At 42.9% G+C, this 20782-nt stretch overlaps 2 protein-coding genes and 1 long non-coding RNA gene across 11 annotated transcripts in view; 1 reads left to right on the top strand and 2 right to left on the bottom strand.

The window, feature by feature from the left end:
* LOC310828454 overlaps positions 1-20782 on the top strand; it is a 33870-nt gene that overhangs the window by 2998 nt on the left and 10090 nt on the right. The gene's annotated exons all lie outside the window — the stretch shown is intronic.
* On the bottom strand, positions 1794-18050 carry BFSP2 (beaded filament structural protein 2). The gene is made up of 7 exons (XM_083706015.1): positions 16801-18050; positions 10490-10572; positions 10092-10248; positions 7178-7339; positions 6119-6250; positions 4148-4368; positions 1794-2000 (listed from the first exon to the last, which is right to left on the bottom strand). The coding sequence occupies exons 1-7, from the start codon at positions 17254-17256 to the stop codon at positions 1997-1999; spliced, it is 1215 nt and encodes a 404-aa protein (XP_083562141.1). The 5' UTR covers positions 17257-18050; the 3' UTR covers positions 1794-1996.
* The window catches only part of TMEM108 (transmembrane protein 108), a 176535-nt gene continuing 174679 nt past the window's right edge, over positions 18927-20782 (bottom strand). For all 5 annotated transcript variants that reach the window (XM_083705981.1, XM_083705985.1, XM_083705982.1 and 2 more), the window contains one exon: positions 18927-19284. In XM_083705981.1, coding sequence (XP_083562107.1) covers positions 19162-19284 — 123 coding nt within the window. In that variant the 3' untranslated portion in view covers positions 18927-19161. The remainder of the gene's footprint in view (positions 19285-20782) is intronic.

Here is a 20782-nt window from a genome sequence, read left to right as displayed (position 1 = left end):
CCTGAATTTAGTTAAACTAAAGGAATAAATCCCACACATCCGCAGAGTGGACCTATTGTGTGCACGTTCCTCAGAGATCCAAATTAAGCCTTTTTCTTGTATGGGAAAAATAATTTAAATATTAAGGCATTGTTGTAAACTGTGATGTGGTTGTGAATGTCTGCACAATGTGTGCACCATGATGAGAGATGGACAGATGGGAAGCAGCTGAGAAGTATTACTGGGTGACTCAGTGTGAGTTGTGTGACAAGCACCAAATTTGAGAGGATTAGTGTTGTGGCTTAGAATGCATGGTGGGATCAAGGTGACTGAGCTTCCATCTAGTGCTGTTGACGATACTCTTGTCTGTTACAAAACTGCTTATGTTATTTAATTCTATCAGTTTTCTCTTTTAGATTGACATGTTCAAATCAAACTTGGTTAGACTCAAAATGTTTCCAGTGATCAGACAAAAAGTATTCCCATTGTCATTTAGTAGTATAGTGCAGCCCTCCCCAACCTGGTGCCCTGCAGTTGTTTTGGACTACAACTCTCACCAGGAATGATGGGAGTTGTAGTTCAAAACAGCTGGAGGGCACCAAGCTGGGGAAAGCTGGTGTAGTGAGACAGTACTAGGGCAGTGTGTGTCTGTTTACAGTGTCCTAAAAGAATATCTGGGATCCAAGCCACTGTATCTGTTATTTCATATTATTTTGTAGTAGTTGTGCTGTACTTACTGTTTGAATGTTGTGAGCCACTTTAAGCACAATTTTGTGGGAAAGTAGCATAGAAATAAACACATGTTGTTGTTGATGGTGATGATGGCCCTCTCTGAATCTAGACATTATTTTGAGATTTCATAGCTCCAAGAAACCCTTTCTAAAGGTCAAAATAGGTGAGATGTGGGAAACCTGGGATCAGATCTTCAGGTGTCTTTTTCAAACTTCCAAAGTAACCATCACATCAGGGGAGTTGAAGTGGATCAGAGGCATGTCACTGGGGGGGGGGGGGAGGATTAAGGTATGCTGCTGCTTCCCATCCCCTGCAAACATACAAAGCATTTCTCTGTACTGTTTTCTCAATAGAAATCTCTCTTTCTCTTCCATGCCCTACCCCCCCCCCCCCCCCGGTTGCTATTTGCTTCAGTAGTGAAAGCAGACGGGTCAATACTGTAACTGTGTGTTTCCTCAGTGGGGTAACAGCAACTTGAAGAAGGGAGAATTTAGATCAGGAAATGGGAACATGGGCAGGTAAGGGGATAAACTACTCCAAGTCCTGTGCCATACTGGCTGGGACTGGTGCAAATTGGAGTCCATCTTATGGATGGCCACAGGTTCTTCAGCTTTGTTCTATAATTTAACAAATATATCAGAGATCCAGTCATGTCTCATGTAGTTTGGCTAGGTTCATGTTCTAGAACACACCCTCAGTTAAATCGGGGGACTGGCTAGACTTAAAGGCCCCCTCCCTCACCATTGCTCCATATGAACTGAGAGTGTAGCCTAGTAAACACTCAATGCTCTTTTGCAGCCATGCATTGCAGAATGCGATCAGGTATGGTGGACAAATGGAACTCCAGATAACCTTCCAAGGAACTTCAGGAGTGTCCAGAATACAATTTGCAAGTCTCCTACGGTAAAACAGGGGACTTTAGAAAGTATTACTCTTGTGGCCTGATCTTTTGTGCCTTTGCTTTTTTTAAAAAAGTCAAACTGAGATCAGTGAGATATATTCTCAAGTGAGTGTTGACAAGAATGCAGGATCAGTCTAGTTTTTTTCCAGCAGTTTTTTTATATTAAAAAAGAGCCATCAAGTTGAACTGATATTTTATTCTATAATCATATAGGAAGTTTTGAAACCTGTAAGCAAAGCAATCATACGTGGCCTACTGAAGTTGACGAATCAAGTTGGAGCAGGCTGCATTGGCTTTCATCGTTTCCATGGACACTTTTGCCAGTGAGATCATCCTGTGCTTTGAGCAACAATAATTGTCTTCTGAAGACAACAAATTTGAAAATCAGCTGAAAAGTTAAACAAAAACAACACTATCATTATTTGACCAAACTGTGGGAGGCAATGGAAGACAGGAGTGCCTGGTGTGCTCTAGTCCATGGGGTCACGAAGAGTCAGACACGACTAAACGACTAAACAACAAAATCATTATTTCTCCAAAGATAAGCAGACCCTTAACAGTACAAATTGATTTGATGCAGTTTTGGCAAGATGAGCAACAAAATGACGCGCACAAACACACACACACACACACTTTGTATAAGTCAGCTTTGTGGTTGCAAGTAGAAAGGTTATCACATGCATGATTAAATAGATGCACATATGCAGTGAATATGTGGGCTTCAAGGTCTGGGATGACTATTCTAATCCAAATTGTCCTTTGTGTTTTTATCAAAGTAGTGGATTCAGAGTTTTTTTGTGGGGGCGAAAATATGTTCTTCCTAATGAAGAGAGTGGATGTTAAATCCAACCAAGAATTCCATGACTGATAGGAAAAATTCAGACCAGGTCTTCATGAGTCAGTTGTCAGAAAAGAATTACACTTGTTTGGAAATCAAATTTTCCAGTGAAAAGGGCAGCTTTTTCTGGCATATTACAGATGAGAATTCCATTTATGGTAAACCAAAAGCTAGCTGTTCTGCGTAACGTTTCCCATGGAAGACATAATTATTATTTTTAACAGGGAAAACTTTGTTGTTCTTGGTTTGTGTTTGAAACAGTATCCTGAACTATATGTTAAAAGTCGTTTTTGCTCTGCAGCCAAATCCTCATACGTTGCTGTTTTGGTTGTTCATGCCGTTTAGTGTGCTTTATTCAACCACTTTTTGTTGGTAGTTTGGGCTCCACTGCAGACACTAAGCTAGTATGAATCAATGCTTTAAAAAAATGTAAAAAAAACTGTTGCCTTCAGGTGTCTCAGGGGGCGGATAACTCCATACCTGCCAACATTTCTCCAATGAAAATAGGGATGTCCTAAGGAAAAGCGGGACATTCCGGGGTCAAATTAGAAACTGGGAAAGCTTCTCTAAATCTGGAAGATAGGGACATTTGGAGGGTCTGCAGTCTATACTCAAGAGGGAAAGAATTAAGCCATAACATATGTAAGGATGGGAAGTTGCCAAGATAGATTCCGATGTAAATTGTATGTCATATGATCTTAATGTAAATAGTAAACTTTTTTTTTTAAAGAAAGCTTTGGGGAACCCCATTGCTTGCAAAAATGCCCAAAAAGTATAAGAAAAAATCTAGAGGAACCCACTTCTCAAAATAGCACAGTGAGGACTACTGTACTCATATTTAATGGTCATGGAATGCTGACTGTTTGGGTCAGGGGTGTAGAAAACTGGGGTGGGGGAGAGGGGAATGGCATGTTGATTTTATTTATATTTTGGTATATTAATGAACATTTAATACATTAATGTGAGCTGAGATACTTTTGATTAAGTAGTAAATGGCGTATATCCTGGAAAAGTGCATGTCTGGCTGGCTGGATCTCTGGACAGGAGCATTTTATGCTGCAGCTTTTGTTTCAGGTCCACTTGCAGCACTCTTTGCAGAGACCACAAGGAGCAGCCAAAATCAAAGAGGCCCCTTCTTTTTGGCAAGAGTGTCGCCTGTTGTGAAAATGGTGCAGCTCTAGGAAACTTTAAGCCATGATGTGGTTTAGACTGGCCTTCTGAGCCAAGTAACAGGCAATGGTACTGTTTGAGCTTCACTGCTGCCAATTGGGGAGAACTTTGCCATCAAGACTTGAGCCTCTTCCACCCACCCCTTCCTTCAGAGGCCTAAAATTTAAATCTGAAGAGAGGCAGTACTGGAATGACTGGATTGTGCCTGCTGTTTCTGGGGAAGGTGGCGAGTGAGTGGAGAATCTGGTCTGGCCATACCTCGTAAAGAGGAATTGTTCACATATGACTTAGGAATGGAGTATATCTATGAGTTCAGTCAACTAGTAGCCGTATTTCCAAATCTGTAACTGAGGCATCAGTTGCACAACAGAATGAAGTTGTTGGCAATGTAATATTATAATGTAGCAATGCTAATATTTGCTAGATCCTGCTTGATTTATCCTTTTGTGTCCACTCTGATTAATTCTCCTCTGGGCACAGAGAAGCGATTATGCAGGCAAGACACAATTCACCATACAAAGAAATACCTGCTCTCTTCTTTGTCTAGAAGGCAGTGATACGCAGTGATATCTTTCTCCAGCTGTGTTTTAATGGACAGCAGAGTTTCGCGATCCCTCTGCTGCTGCTCAGTCTCCGCACGGATTTCTCCTACTTCTGCTTCCAGCTTGGTGATGACAGAACCTAAATTCTGAAGCTCTATGTCATGCCAGTGCTTGGCATCATAGAGGGAGTTCTCCAAACCTCTCTTCTGCAAGGACAATAAAATCCTGTTGTAATGTAATTATATATATATATATATATATATATATATATATATATGTAATAAAAACGCTAACACATATTTTTGGCCTGCCCAACTTGTGCTCTACCAAGGTAAACTTAGCAACCATGTAGTGTGGCCTCATATGATAAGACAGTGGAGGGCTGCATTTGGTGGTTATAAGCTGGGGAGGTCCGGTGTAGGTTTTCATAGGTGAGAATGCTGAAGTTTGTAACCTTGGCATGTGGAGTGGGACACCTGAACCTTGTCATCTTTCTTTCTTGACAATAGCTCCACACACTAGTTGGCCAGTAATTTTGGAAACTTGAGAGAGGTTAACAAGTGGTGTCTGGAACACTGAGAGGAGCTGTTGGCAATGAGGAGCATGTGTACAAATACTTGAATCCATGTTATAGAGTCTCTGCAGAATGCAACCATTCTGACAGAGGCCTTGTTTGCATGCAACACTAAGCCAAATCGTAGCTTAGGGAGAACAAGTAAGCATGCAGGTATCCAGACAGGTATGCTTATCCCTACTATTGCTATGCTACCCAAAGATAAGCCGTGGTTTGGCTTAGCATTTTGTGTGAACGCAGCCTTGTGGGTTTTCCCCAAACAAACCACAAGCAGTAAACTGAGCACAAATTGGTTCAGCTCATGGTTCATTGTGAGCAAGATAATAAAGTGATAAAACATCAAACATTAAAAACTTTCCTAAACAGGGCTGCCTTCAGATGTCTTCTAAAAGTCAGATAGTTGTTTATTTCCTTGACATCTGATGGCAGGACTTTCCACTACTGAGAAGGCCCTCTACTTGGTTCCCTGTATCTTCACTTCTTGCAGTGAGGGAACCGCCAGAAGACCCTCTGAGCTGGACCTCGGTGTCCGGGCTGAAGGCTGAACGATGGGGATGGAGATGCTCCTTCAGGTATACTGGGCCGAGGCAGTTGAGGTCAGCACCAACACTTTGAATTGTGCTCGAAAGTGTACTGAGATGTCTAAATGCAGTTGTTTTTTTCCGGGGGTACACAGGTACGCATACCCCTAAACATTTTGTGAATCTTTAAGTTTGGCCTCATTGAGGGGCAGTATTTCAATATTAGTAAGAAAATGAGAGCACCCCTAAACATTTTTTTAAGGAAAAAAGCATCTAAATGTAACACTAAGCCACACTGTGGCTTTGCTTCAAGTGGTGTGGCAGAAGCAGGACTGGTGGAGGAGTGAAGCAGCCATAGTTTTTGCTTTGAGTACCTGCACCCTCGCTCTGTGTCTTTGGCCATTGTGTTTGTCATTGCATGCAAACTGGGCCACAATCCTGAAAAGAACCAGTGGAGCATTACTGATTTCAGTGGAAAAAATTTAAACACTTGCTTAATCCTCCTACTGGAATCACTGGTAAACAGTTATATGTCAGCTTTCCAGCTTGCACCCTAAGTTTTATAGCTATAAAAACTGTTTTGAAAAGTGGAGTTTTCAAGCCTTGATGTCCACAAGAAGCGTGTGGTTGCAATTATAATGGATGAACAATGGTTTGCTGAATGCATTTGAAAATGTCAGCTGCAATCCTATGCACATTTACTGGGGAATAATTTCCATTGAAATCAGTGGCTTCTGAGAAATACAGAAGGATTGCCCTGATTCTCTTATAGCATAGGGGGCAAACCCATAGGAATCTGTTCATCCTGGAAACAAAAGCCTTGCACCTATAAACAGATACCATTTCTCATTTCTGACTCACCAGAGTTCTCAGTGATTCAGTCTCTGCTTGCAGGCTTTGAATTTTGCAAGCTGTTTCATGAAACTCTACCCTCAGGGATTCAACCAGTTCCTCCTCTTGTGTCCGTACAGATGGTGCTGTTTCTGTGGCTTGCTGACAACATTTAACAGTGACGAACGGGAAAAAATGCAGATTCTTATTTGCTGTTCTGTTATGCCAGGCATCCCTAAACTTGGCCCTCCAAGTGTTTTGGGACTACAATTTCCATCATCCCAAGTTAACAGGACCAGTGGTCAGGGATGATGGTAATTGTAGTCCCAAAACATCTGGAGGGGCCGAGTTTGGGGATGCCTGCGTTACACAAATATATCATATACAATTCAGAAGAAAAGCTGCTGTGATTTTAAATCCATCACTTTCTCCTCCGTTTACAGCATATACTGGTATATAAATATTACTCTTGGTTGACAGTGCTGATTGGAGAAAATGGAGGGGAGCGTTATTTCATGGAGTAATTTGGGCAGTATTATTTTTAAGCTTCCCACACACATAATGAATGGGCAGTCCATGCTTGGTAAGCCTGGCTTTATTGGAGAGGTGCTCCATCCCCCTAATCATTTTACACTGCAAGCCTATACAGTGGTGCCCCGCAAGACGAACGCCTCGCAAGACGGAAAACCCGCTAAATGAAAGGGTTTTCCGTTTTGGAGGCGCTTTGCAAAACGAATTTCCCTATGGGCTTGCTTCGCAAGACGAAAATGTCTTACGAGTTCCTGCAGGATTTTTCCCTTTCCCCCCCTTTTTCTTAGCAGCTAAGCCGCTTATCAGCTGATCCGCTAAGCTGATAAGCCGCTAAAAGCCGCTAATAGCGCTAATCCGCTAAGCTGTCAATGGGCTTGCTTCGCAAGACGAAAAAACCGCTAGACGAAGAGCCTCACGGAACGGATTAATTTCGTCTTGCGAGGCACCACTGTACATGTCTACTAAAACACAAAGCCCATTGAGATAAATGGGACTTACTCCCAGACAAATGTATATAAGATTGCAACCTTAGTTACCCTTACCTTGTTTTGTTCTTACCTTGGTGTGGAGCAAGGCGCCAGTCTCAGTTCGGTTCCTTTCAATATCTTTCTCCCAATGAATCCGGATTTTTTCCAGTATGTCATCCAGGCCTGTTCCAATGGGAGTATCTAGTTCTTCCAGTGGTGAGACAGCAAGCTGCTTGTAAAGCATCTTGACATCCTGAAAACCACCCACATAAATAAATGGGCAGCACCCGTTGAGATTCTAGCAAAAGGAACAATTTCCATTGATGCAACTGGGTAGACGTCATTCGTGGCTACTGCAGCCTTACTTGATTTCTCGTTGTTTGTTTTCTACAAATAGTCCCTCAAATGTAAATGCACTACAGTCAAACCTTGGTTCCCAAACACCTCTGATACTGAACATTTCGGTTCCCGAACGCTGAAAACCCGGAAGTAAATGCTCTGGTTTTCAAACATTTTTCGGAACCCGAACGTCTGACGCGGCTTCCGCTTGAGTGCAAGAAGCTCTTGCAACCAGTCAGAAGCTGCCCCTCTGTTGTCTAATGTTTCAGAAGTAGAACAGTCTTCCGGAATGGATTAGGCTTGACAACCGAGGTTTGACTGTATGTGGGAAATTGCAGTCAAGCATACGGCTAGTTAATGCATGAAGGGGTTAAGATCATAGAACTCAATTAGGAACTCAGAGGTGACGGAGGAAGTGAAACTTTTTCTCTTCCTTTCCTCACTCTTTTCGTGCCATGTAACTGACCAGGAAGGATGTGTCTGAGCTTCATCCCAGCTCAGACTGCATGCTTGAAACTGTATTTTGTACCCAAGAGTATTCCATTTGTGTTCTCCTTGCTGCTGCATAAAACAGTGCATGAATCAGACCTTTGGATTTTGTAAGTAAAGCTTTTAAAGTGTGTGGTCTGTTCATTGCCATAGGGTAGTGAGAGAGGATCAAGTGCTGTTTGCAAAGTAAATGGGATATATAAAAGGCTCTAGCAGCCTATATTCCCCACGCTGTACTACTGCTTAACTCTGTGATTGTTTTAAACTTTGCTGGGGGCGCTCTCCCCCTGGGTCAGATCTGTTTCTCCCTACAAAATGCTCGTATTCTGATTGGAATTACTAATGGTGTTACTGTTCACAAATGAAATTATTTTCCTCGTAGCCTGTGATAGACATGGCTAGTTGGTGTAGAAAGTGTTTCTCATGGGAAGTCTGTGGTTTTTGGTTTTTTTAGTGTATCTGGGTCATTTCACGGGACCATCTCAATTCCATCAACCTTGATGACTGTGTTGATGATGAAATAGTAACCTAGGCGCTCTGCCGTAGCCCCAGATTCTAAAGTGCAGTGCAGTTCATTACTGTTCATATATTATCAAAAGTAAGTCACATTCAGTTTATTGGGACATACTTCCAGGTAGTTGCATACAGTGGTGCCTCGCAAGATGAAATTAATTCATTCCGCGAGTCTCTTCGTCTTGCGGTTTTTTCGTCTTGCGAGGCACCCCTATTAGCGGATTAGCGCTATTAGCGGCTTAGCAGCTAAGCGGCTATTAGCGGCTTAGCGGCTTAGAAAAAGGGGGGGAAAGGGAAAAGACTCGCAAGACGTTTTTGTCTTGCGAAGCAAGCCCATAGGGAAATTCGTCTTGCGAAGCACCTCAAAAGATGGAAAACCCTTTCGTCTAGTGAGTTTTTCGTCTTGCGAGGCATTCGTCTTGCAGGGCACCACTGTATAGGATTGCAGCCTTAGCATGCCATTGTCACTGGGGTTTTTTGTATCCTTTGTCATGGCCTACTAAATTGAGGGAGTCTGCCATGGCTGCTGCGTTGTGTTGGGGTGTGTTTTATATATTGTATTCATGTTTTTACCAAATTTTGTGATTTGCCTTAGGAGGGTTTTGCTGTGAAAGATGGCATATAAGTAGGGATGTTGGAGAATATTATCAGAAATGGAAGCAGGAATGGAAATTGCCACAATTTGCATGTTTGTTGCAGGTAAGGAATGGAATGGAAATCACACAAATAAACACCAGCGGTATTCATTGCCATATTTTTTCAGTCCACAATTTTTATATAAAAATTATGTCTTTTTTTTTTTTTTTTTTTTTGCATTCTTGACATTTTTCTTCCATTGAAATTATGTAATTTCGATGAATGCAGGACAGGCTGGAAATCACAGCCTACTTGCATTATGTAGAGTTCTTTAAATATTTCAGCTGGTATGAATAGGAGATAAAGAATTCTTTGCAGGATCCCTTCCTTCTGTTTCCAGTTTGCTTGGTAGAAGGCGTTTTAAATTTTTTTGTTTAAACTAGAAGCTAGTAGTCTGGGTTTCTATGCTGGCCATGGAGAAGCATACCCATACAGAAACACAGGATACTAGCCCCTGGAATAGTAGTAAAAAAATAAAGTTCAGGTTAATAACTTTTGTGGGGGGATTTACAGGGCTATTTTTAGCCCCTATGGTTTCATGAACAAGAGGCAACCTTGCATGCATAAAAACCTACATTTCTGTAGAGAGAGCACCCCACGATCGAGGTGTTTCCAAGGCAGCATGTAAAAGTTAAGGTTATCAGTGTGCAAAAAGCTTAACCCCTTGGGGAGAGCAGAGGCTTCATAACCTGAATGTAGCCGAAGTGGTTTTCCCCCAGATGTTTGGCTATAAGGTTATATGAATGTGGACTTTCACGTATGTTTAAATGGCACTGTGTCACACAGAAGTAAAAATAGCAAAATATGTCAGAGCCTGCTTATTGTTTTGAGATATAGGCATTAAGTTAAGCTTATGCAAAAAACAAATACAAAAAAACACCAATTAAGAGCCCTGCACTGTGACATTAATCACAAAGTTCAATAATAAACACTATTTTTGGCAGAAGTTAGCCTTTGTTTGGATAGAAGCCAGTGAGTCGCCTAAAAAGATAAGCTCTAGCCATATGCTGTTCTCGGCTCCAACTTACCTCTTCATGATTCTTTGACAGTAAAGTTAATTCTTCTTTCATGTTTTCGATCTGGCTCTCCAGATCCACCTTGGTCAAATTAGCATCATCAATCACTTTATAGAGAGAATTAATTTCATCTTCCACTGCCTTTCGGAACGGTTGCTCATTTTCATACCTGCAGAAGAAATGGACAGCATGTTGGGACACTGCAGCCCAGAGCTCAGTCTTCTGGCAGATGCATTTGTTACAGGAATATTACCAATGTACCACAGTCAAAAGCTCTGTCCCACTGATAGATGGCCTATGAATTGATTCCTTTCATTAGGATTAACCCTTCTACTATTATTCCCAGTCTGAATCTTTCCCCCTCTTCTTTCTCATATCAAGGAAGAGAAAATTGACCTACAAGAGATTACCTGTCCTTAACATCTTCGGCACAGGCTTGAATATTTTCTGTCTGTAACATAAGCCGGGCATTTTCCATGACTGCATCGCCGACCTAGAACAGTTGAAGCAGTCAAATATAAATAACAAATACAATCTGTATCTGGACCCGGGTCCTTCATTGGACCAGACTGAATTTAATCAGCTCTGGCCACCTTGGTGGATACTCAGTAGATTTCTTGTTGGCTGATACGCGTTAACCAGTGGATTCATGGGAGTCTGTGAAAGCGCTGTGGCAGTGTAGAAAAAATAATTGGAGTATCATGGTGAGCTATTGAGAAAGGAAGTGTCTTGCTGCATGACACAGTTGCCAGAAGGAGTAGTTTAAAACAACCTGGAGCTGGATAAAATTGCTATAAATTGTTGTGGTGATTTGGAGGTTTAATCTGAAATCAAGCTGGATTTGAGTTTGTTGGTGTCTTTGGTAACTTCTCTATCTTATATTCTGGTTGTTGGCAAATTGGATTCTAGATTCACAAGGGAAACTATTTTAACGCTTAGAAACTTGGCAAAGTTTTTTTAAAAATATTAGGGATTATTATATTATTGATGTCTGTTCTGTACAATTTTATTAGTACTATTGCTTAATACAAGTTTGTCATGGCCTTTGGCTAGAATGATAAGCTTGTTGACTGAAATATGTTGATGGTTATTTGCTGGCATTGTTTCTACTTGTACGTGGCTATGGGAGCAAATGCTTAAAGGGAGGGTATCATATATTTATTACAATATACTGTGAATAAATTTGCATATAGGAATGCAGTGGGTACCATCTTGAGAGTGATATAAAGGGCAGATGGCCAGTATGTTGCAGTTTTTCTTCCTCTAACATAGTATTAGTTGGAGGATACATTTCGGGAGGGCAGTGGAATGGCATGGTGTAGGAATTATTACTTTTTACTGCTGATAGGTATGGGTAAGAATTTTGACTATTTGCATTTAAAGGCGAACCTACATAGTTCTCTGTTTCAGAAAGAATATCCAAACTGAAACAACCATCCTGCAAAATTTTCTCTGAATTTTGCAGTGCAGTTCTCCAGCCAAGTAATGTGTACAAAAAGACATATACTAGTGTGAGATGTGCCTAAAAATGCACATAATAGTGAAAATAACATGGGATTATACATTATATTAGCAGGGATTGTTTTGTAAAATGGAGTCTATTAGGCAAAATTGCATTAAAAAAGTTTGTCCTGCTCTGCTGTTAGTGCTCCAACAGCAGTAATACAAAAAAGAGGAATTCCAGATAGATGCTTCTCAGGGTCCCTTCTAACTCCACAATTCTATGCTTCTATGATTCTACAACATCCAAAGCCCCCCTCCCCCAGTCCCCATAATAGTGGGGGAAATTGCACCAGCCTAGAGCTAGTGTAGTTACTTTCTCTACCCACCACTGTTATTCAGCCTGACTGGACCTAGAGCAGGCAGGATTTTGAATTTGGTGGTTCCTCTGCCTCATATTATCCTTTCCCCTTCCTTTTAGCATTGCCCTGACAATGTGGTGCTTGCCATTTGCAATTTTTATAAGTATTTGCATCAAAAACTGTAGTTAAAATGAAATTAATCTTGCTGCCCAAACAATTTGTGTCCTTTAAAACATTTTCATCTATCAAATCCTACAGCCTTATTTTAAACCCAGTCTTCCCACCTGGGATCCCCAGGGTTTGGAAATATGACTGCAGTAAACTGTGTCAGGATTTTTAAAAAGGGAATTAAAAATATGCATTTTCACACTTTACGGCTAACAAAAATAACACTTACATTTCCCTTGTGTAATACTAACTGCTTCAGCAGTAAACCTCTCTCGGGAGGGGGGACTGGAATTAGATGGAGATTTTCGTTAATTATTTTTCTCAGCTCACTTTCTTCTAAACTAGAAGGAAGGCTGCAATTTGTAACACCTTGTTCTCAGGTTCACAGAGAAGTGCCATCTTTTAATTTGCTGCACTGACTGTACACAGCTGTCCTGCTGACTCTGGGGAATATTTTTTTATCAAAAAGCTCTCTTTGGACTGTTTAATAACGTAACCAGAATTCAAATCTCATGGGCCAATTCTCTCTCTCTCTCTCTCTCTCTCTCTCTCTCTTGCGCACGTGCGTATACACACACACACACACACACACACAAGATTTGCAGCAGCTTCCCACAGTATCTAACTATGGTGGAATAGCCCTACAAGTTTTCAGCAACCGCAAACCACTCGCTCACAGGATTCATGCTGTTTCCTGCATGCAGATTTGGCCTTCTGCACAGCTTCCTTTGTCTGCATGGACTTAGGAGGTTGCTTGGGGACACATCCACACCATACATTTAAAGCACTATGATGCCGCCTTAATCATGGCTTCCCCCAAAGAATTCTGGGAGGTGTCATTAAGAGTTTGTCGAAGGTGCTGGAAGTTGTTAGGCAGCCCATATTCCCCTTCCCGAGCTACAATTCCTAGAGTGGTTTAATCATCCCTCTTCACAGGGAACTCTGGAGATTTGAGAAGGTGAATAGGGGTCACTGCTCCCTTAACAAACTGCAGCTCCCAGGATTCTTTGGGGCAACCTATGTCTGCTTAAAGTGGTATCGTACTTTAAATGTATGGTGTGAATGTGGCCTGGGTCAGGGGACAAAACCTAGTGGTTTCTGTCTGTTCTGCCTGTAAAACCTGGTGCAAATTCTGCCTGTTAACCTAAGGGAGTGATGGGGAACCTGTGACCCTGCAGATGATGTTCCAGCAGCCCAGGCGGGTGGCCAATGGTCATTAATAATGATGATGATGATGCTATTATTTGTACCCACCCATATGACTGGGCTGCCCCAGCCACTCTAGGCAGCTTCCAACATATATAAAAAGGTAAAGGTAAAGGGACTCCTGACCGTTAGGTCTAGTCACAGACGACTCTGGGGTTGCGGCGCTCATCTCGCTTTACTGGCCAAGGGAGCCAGTGTACAGCTCCTGGTCATGTGGCCAGCAGGACTAAGCCGCTTCTAGCGAACCAGAGCAGCGCACAGAAACACCGGAGCGGTACCTATTTATCTACTTGCACTTTGATGTGCTTTCGAACTGCTAGGTTGGCAGGAGCAGGGACCGAGCAACGGGAGCTCACCCCGTCGCGGGGTTTCGAACCACCAACCTTGTGATCGGCAAGCCCTAGGCTCTGTGGTTTAACCCACAGCGCCACCCGCGTCCCTTATATAAAAACATAATAAACCATTAAACCTTAAAAAGATTCCCTATTTGATGATGGGAGTTGCAACATCTGGAGGGCTACAGGTTCATTTTACAGAATATCCTTTAAAGAAGAAAGCCGCCCCCCCCCCCCGTCCCTGCAGGAAGAAAGCCACCAAACTTAACTGGTTTGTTGAATTGCTTTATTAGAAAATAATATATATATACACAGCCTGACTGTTATGCCTCCCTCTTTTCATGTGCCTGTTCCATTGGCACTTTAATTTATTTGTGATAGCTACTACTTACACCGAGTTCTGCTGGTGATTTTGACTAGCTTAAAATCAACAAATTGTGGCTTGCTATTCAATACTTCATTATAGTGCTGTTTGTACTAATGAAATGAAATGTCAGGAATTTAGTATGGTAGATTGTTGAAACAGTTTGTTCTGTGATTTTGTTAGCTTTGTTTGAATAGCTGCTCTTTTTAGTTGAACTTGACTGCTGTGCAATGTTGTTAGGAGTGTTCATGCACTTATTTCTACCTCGAGTCCCTTTGAGTGCAGCATATGCTGCAATAAGGCTTGTAAATCAGCCTTACTTGACTGGTAATGTGTGCCTCTAGAACAGTTTCTCCCTCACTCCATCCCACAACTTCTGGAAGCAGAGAGGCTTCACTCAGAATGTTTTCAGAATATGTAAAGACAGCAGTCCCAGCCTCTGAGGATTTTACAGAACTTCATTTCTGCCGGGGCATATTGGAAGGCGGTGGACCCAGAGCAATGACTCAGGCAGAGACGCAACAGGCACCCACCTCTCAGGGCCAGTAATGTTGCTGTAACTCTGCATTGGGGCACAGTGGTGTACAGCAGAGACTGGTCCATTAGGGTGAATCAGGCACTCCATCACCAACCTCAGTCTGTCTGAGGTTCAGGGGGATGCAGTAACAGCCACCTTCCTCTTCATCAGTCATCCTCTTTTTGTGGCATGGGTATTCCTTTTGCGTTCAGAATGCACAACATCGTTGGCAACAAAACGCTAGCCCTTATTCCCCACCCCCACTCCGCCTTCCAATTGAACCTAAATTTACCCCTTTCTGTGGAAAATCAAGTAAAATTTAAAAAGCATTGCCAGTAATAACCCATTTGTGATATCTATGCAGCCCATTTACAGTACCAAGCACTCTTACCTCCCTCCCCGTATTATTATTATTATTATTATTATTATTATTATTATTATTATCATTATTATTATTAATTTATATACTGCCCTATATCCGCACGTCTCAGGGCAGTTTACAGGACTGCTTATAGGACTGAAGCCTTTTAAAGTAATAGCAATAATAATGAACATTAACATTTTATATGCGAACAGGACTGTGTTGAGAAGATGAGTGTACAATGATTTAACATAATTTACAGATAATTGACATCAAATCATCTAGGAAATGCACCTGACAGTGAGATGCTATGGAAGTCTATTCAGAAGCAAGTTCAATTGGATTTATTCTTGGGTTAGTTTAGTGTGTATAGGCTAAATGCAGAGTTATGATTCAAGTATTTTACTGCTTGTGTGGAAAGTGGTGCTCTTAGTCCCAGCTGAATTAATCCAGAATAATTGAGGACTTTTCTGTTTCTGTCTCGTGGGGGTGGAGTGGAGTGGAAAGAAGTGACCGGAGGGTGTAGTGCCCACATCACACTTTGAGCATTCCAAATGTGTCCATGGGCCCTAAAAGGTCGGTTTCCCTGACCCTTGAGCCTATTCACCAAAACATTCCCAAGAAATTGTATTAGAGTAGAGCAGATGTTTTCAACCTTTTTGAGTCCATGTTTCCATTGGCCAACTGCATTCTTTCTTTGGCACCCCTGTGGGGCTCAGGAGCCCAGTTGTGTCACCCCTTGCCTGCAGAGCTGGCAGCCCCTCACCCCTTTTTGAACACCCTCCCTTGTGGAGTGTTCCCTCAGCCTCCTCTCTTCTCCCCTCTCCTTGGGAGTCCCCTGGTCTTGGAACTGCCCGCCCCACCACCACCCCAAAGAGAGGTGCCTCCTCACACTGCCCCACAGGGGCCTGGGAAGCACCCCTTGGCCAGACCCAGAGGCACCATTCACTTGGGGAGCTTGTAGCCAGGGCTGCTGCAACAAACAGCTGTGCAAGCCTTTGGGAGGCAGAGATGTAAGAGGGCATCAGAGGAAGGGAGGGAAGGAAAGAGGGGCAGAGGCCAGTGTTGCCCACGGCACCCCTATCATTCAAGGCACCTCAGGATGCCATGGCACACTGGTTGAAAACCACTGGACCAGAGGCATCCAGGACTTCAGTATTTCCGCAAGATTTACAAGGTGACCATAGTGCTGCAGCAATGCTGATTCAATATAGGCGTGCCTTCCTAGTGTTTGTAGGGTCATAATTTTTTATTTATTTTGCCCTTTTGCCTCTTGCACTATGTATGATCATGCTTTAATTTCATAAGATATTTGGGTTGTGTTGGGAGTTTTTTTTAAGGCAGTTTTATAAAATGGGTAAAAATGTCCACAAATTTTAGATGAAAAAACGTCTTTCTTTGTTTGCAAAGACCTTGACTGAAAAGTTCCCCTCCATGCTAAACATTGTGTAAGGGGTGGAAGAAACGCCTTGCCATTAAAAAAATAAAATAGACCTTGCTTTTGGAAAATATGATGAATGAAAGAAGCAAATACCACTCAAGATGGTATTTCCTCATTACAAACAGCATCAAGCTGGCAATGAGATAACACCAAGAGGATAAACTTGCTGTTTTGGCGTTTCTTTCGTAGTTTTGCTCCTAAATGTAACGACTGCTCTGAGGAGAATTGGCTGACTACGCCAAAGAGGGGAGAGAGAGCTTTCCATTCTTCCCCTCTTGTGCATGAACCTCCTCAGGGCAATTCCCATGCATAATGCATTCCCTACACACACACACACACACACACACACACACACACACACACACAGTGAAATGATGTTAATTACCATGAAGATAAAAATTAAAATGTGCCAGGCAGGGTAGCTCTACCCTAGCACGAGGCTGCGTTCTTATCATTGGCATCAGAAACCCTTTGTTCTGGTTAACGATTCGTTCGTCTTTGTCTTTCTTGCCAGTTTTCATACTCACTTGGTGGTAGATGGTCTCCCAGCTCTCTCTCAGGGCTCCCCAGTTGTTGGCGCTGGAAGATTTCTTGTTCAGGTAAACACGGATGCGGTCTTCGAGCTCCTGGTTGACCTGCTCTAAAGCTCTCACCTTTTCAATGTAGTCCACCAGGCACCCATTCAGGCTCTCGTAAGATAGGCCCCGTCCTCTTTCCAGCCCCTGGGGCAATGGGACAGTAGAGCAAGAGCTACGGAGGCCTTGTAAGAAGACGCTGCTTATACCCAGAGCTCTGCGGGACACCCGGGTGCCCAGGCTGCTGACACCTCCTGTTGGCACAATTCCCACATAAACCCCCGACGGCCTGGACAGGCTGCCTGCCCCACCGATGCTAACCCTACGGCTGGCGGTGCCCGCGCTCTCCGCTGCAGACGTAGAGGGCTGCTGCCCCAGAAAGGAAGCCCTGCGTCTTGTGAAGGGCATGCTGCACCTCGGACTGCCTGCACTAAATGAGCAGCCTCTTCCCTACGTGCTCCTCTGCTGCTGCTGCTGCTGCTGCAGCCGGCAGGTCGAGATCTGCAGAGCGAAGCAGGATTTGGAGGGGGGCTCATTATCTGTGCTCTGTCCCGAGAGCTTCTGGGACATTTCTCATTGTCTTTGGCTGCGTACCACAGGCGTGTTTGTTGGAAACAATTGTTTGGGCCTTTCCCCTCGGTCAGCAATCTATTTCATGAGAATGATCTGTCTGTTGCAAGAGCAGCACATGAAAAGGACAATGTGGTCCAGAGCCTCAATTTGGGCTGGGTAGGGGGCGAGGAGAGATAATTTCTTCCACGTTTAAATGCTGCCTTTCTCTGGGCTTCCAAATGCAGGGTTTACGTGTACTGGCATGAGTCCAGCTCACAGAGATGCCTCTTATATGCCAGGAGAAGCTCTAGCTGAATTTAAGCGAGCAGCACTGCTTGTACCGTCCCATCTGATCCTGAGCATCAAAAGGCCTCCTGGCTGTTGACACATGAATGATCATTTTTGAAAAGTAGAGTAGAAGCTTGAAGCAAACTGGCCTGCTGCCACGTTGTGTGTGTGTGTTGCTATTGTTTCTATGATTGACAGGGACGACCCACCAGCCTAACACTTTCACAGTGATAAGAAAGCAATAAGTAAGTGAAAACTGGCCAATTCTTCATTAAGTCTCTTGTCACTTATTTTGGGGTTCCTTCATATTTTTGCTGGTGACAGAGGTACAAGATACATTCCCACCCACAGAGATACATTGATCATGTGTGATGAAGGGAACAGGCAGGAGTTGGACTAGGCTCCAAATTCAGCCCTGGTCTTATTTTATGGATGCCTCACTATCTCTAGGCCTTAGCTCCACATCTCTAAAATGGGAATAACAATCTCCCTCATTTGGTTGTTGTAAGATCAGATACAATGAAAACTGAAAGTGTAGCCTTTGTAAATAAAAATTATAAATAGTACAGGAACAATCTCGCTTGATGAGTCCTGAACCCTCTTAGTTTTGCAGACCAGAGTGCTCAAAAGAAAGCAAGTTGCTTAGCAGTGTTTGAGACTGGCAGGAAGGGTATATGTCCCCTAATCCACTCTAAAGAACATGATAAAATTAGCTTAAAATCTGTAGCAACACAAAACGTGAAGCAAGATGTAACTAAAAGCTGATTTAGAATCAGAGCCAAATAAAAATTGGATTTTGGAAGCTGTTGGGAAGGCTGGCATAACAATTCCATCGAGCCACGCTGTTAGAGGCTCACCAAGTGGAATGCCACAAATATTCTCTGAGCCTGGCTGCCTATTTGCCTATATGGCAGAGCGTGGAGTCTTGCCTGGCTTGTCAGCCCAATCCCTTAATGCTCAGAGAATGCTCTGTCAGCACGCAGTTTAGTCACAGCACAATGTTTTTGTGGAAGAGGGATAGCTGTCTTTTTTGTTCCATGGCTCAACCCAAAAGAATGCCAGGCTATAGCCTAGTATATCAGCAAAGGCTCCTGCGCTTGCTCAATCTTGTGAAAGGGAGGAGAGAAGGGAACACAGAATGATGTGCTAAACCTCCCCCCCTCGCTTGGTTACATGCAAGTGGAGTACAAATTAAAAGCATCTAGCAAAGGCGACAAAAGGAACTGGTTCAGCAGGCGTTTTTGCTTAGAAATCACTTTTATTTTATAAAGCTGGAGTTTGGTCTGTAAAGTTTTTAATCACACTTATAAAAAAGAGGTCGATAATTCTTGTGGGGTGGGGGGAAGCTCAAAAGGTTGCTCATAATTCAAGGTTACACAAAGGTTATATTTATAATATATATATATTTATATATATATAGATAGATTTATGTATAGATTTTGGAGACAATGGAGATTGGACTGCAAGTACAAGTCATATTTCGGACACTTGCTCATGTCCTGCAAATAGCGTTTCTTGACAGAAAGGGTTAACAAGGACCATGCCGGTGTCCCTGTAATCGCCATTAGCTGGGGAGCGCGGCTCAGACAGGTGGTCCTACAGGGAAAAAGGGGTCAGGGGAGAGAAAGGGAAGAAAATATTAAGCTTCAGAAACACAGTAAGGGACAGTCAACATGGTAGAATTTGCACCGGCAGGACAAAGTCTTGAAGAATATCCAGTATCCAGTAACCAATGGTTCAGTATGGCCAAAGCAAAGCTTTAAAAAATGTAATACGCAGGATTCACTGGTCTGAGCTAAAAGCAGTAGGGTGAGACAGAAACGTCAGTGTCCCCTTAGAGAAAGGTGGTTCCTTTATACTAAGAATTGGAGGCCTGTGACTTTCCAGATGTTGCAGTTCTCCAGCTCACATTAGCCCCATGCAACTTGGCCAAAGGTCAGGGATGATGGGAGTTGTAGTCATTTGAAAAATGTGAAATTGTATAATTGGTTAGGTGGATCGTCCATCCTAGGTGATGGAATCAATTGTGACTGCTGATTTTCATGTCGTGTCCTTTTCGTGAACATTCTAGCAGCTGAAAAATCTCTCAACAGCAAATTCTTCATAAATAGCCCAGCTTCTTGGAAGAAAAGTGGAAGATCGGTGTGGAAACCCTCACATAGAGATTGGGATAGCAGGGGCTGGGTAGGGAAGCCTGGTGGGAAGGAGGCAGGAAAGCTTAATGGCAGGATAGTGGCTGAAACAAACAAAAAAAGACTGAGCAGGTTATCAGCTGAGAAACAGAACCTGAGGGAAGTGTGGAGAAACTGGAAACCAAAAGAAAAGAGGGGGGAGGGGATAGATATACAGAGCAAGGATTGGGAACCTGTGGTGCTCTAACAACAACTTGAGGACCACTGGTTCTCCATCCCTGTATAAACAGAGATGGGGCTGTGGGAAAAATCTGACAGAGAAGGTGGTTTGGACGGTGTGGGGAAGATAAGAATGAAACGGTAAATTAAGAAGGCTAACGGAATTGGGACAGAGAAGTCAGTGGGGCTGGGGCAAAACACCCCTTGGTGTGAGGGTAGCCATTTATGCACCCAAAAAGAGGGCCAAGAGGACATTTATTTGCACATGCTACATAATGGAGCAACATAATGGGAGGGGGGTTTCCAGCTACCCCACCCTTTGCCCTTGGAAGCCTTGTAAGAAGCTGCTGCAGAAGTGACTGTGGCAACCTCATGGGAGGCGTATTTCTAGGACCAAGGTGAAACTGTGAAGCTCCCTAGTTTTTTGCTATTGTATGCTGGGTGTTGTTTAAGTAATACTGTTATATGGGTAGCATTGAAATGTGTTTTTTTGGTATGCTATTATATTTGCCATTGTTTTGATGTGTCATTGTGTAATTTTTTGTGGCATTTGCTTGAGATGCACACCTGTTTCTTTGTAGCATGCCGCTTTGAGCATATATATTTTTCTTGTGGAAAAGTGGCATACAAATTAAATGAATGAATGACTGACTGGATGAGATGCAAATTTAGAAGCAATTTGAATAGAAACACAATTCCTCTCAGTATAGTGAGAAAGATGTGACCAGGTGTACCAGCTCAGT

The sequence above is a fragment of the Podarcis gaigeae genome (assembly GCF_964106915.1).
Source record: "Podarcis gaigeae genome assembly, chromosome: 12".
NCBI lineage: Eukaryota > Metazoa > Chordata > Lepidosauria > Squamata > Lacertidae > Podarcis > Podarcis gaigeae.
The sequence above is the reverse complement of the archived record's forward strand: the minus strand, read 5'-3'. Positions and strand labels throughout refer to the sequence as shown.

What these genes read in the sequence shown, in the direction of transcription:
- BFSP2 (XM_083706015.1), bottom strand. Translation starts at nt 17,256, where the DNA reads ATGCCCTTCACAAGACGCAGGGCTTCCTTTCTGGGGCAGCAGCCCTCT. An exon ending in GGGAGACCATCTACCACCAA is followed by an intron (nt 10,573 to 16,800) that starts GTGAGTATGAAA and finishes CAACTGTTCTAG; the next exon opens with GTCGGCGATGCAGTCATGGA. An exon ending in GCCGAAGATGTTAAGGACAG is followed by an intron (nt 10,249 to 10,489) that starts GTAATCTCTTGT and finishes TTTCTTCTGCAG; the next exon opens with GTATGAAAATGAGCAACCGT.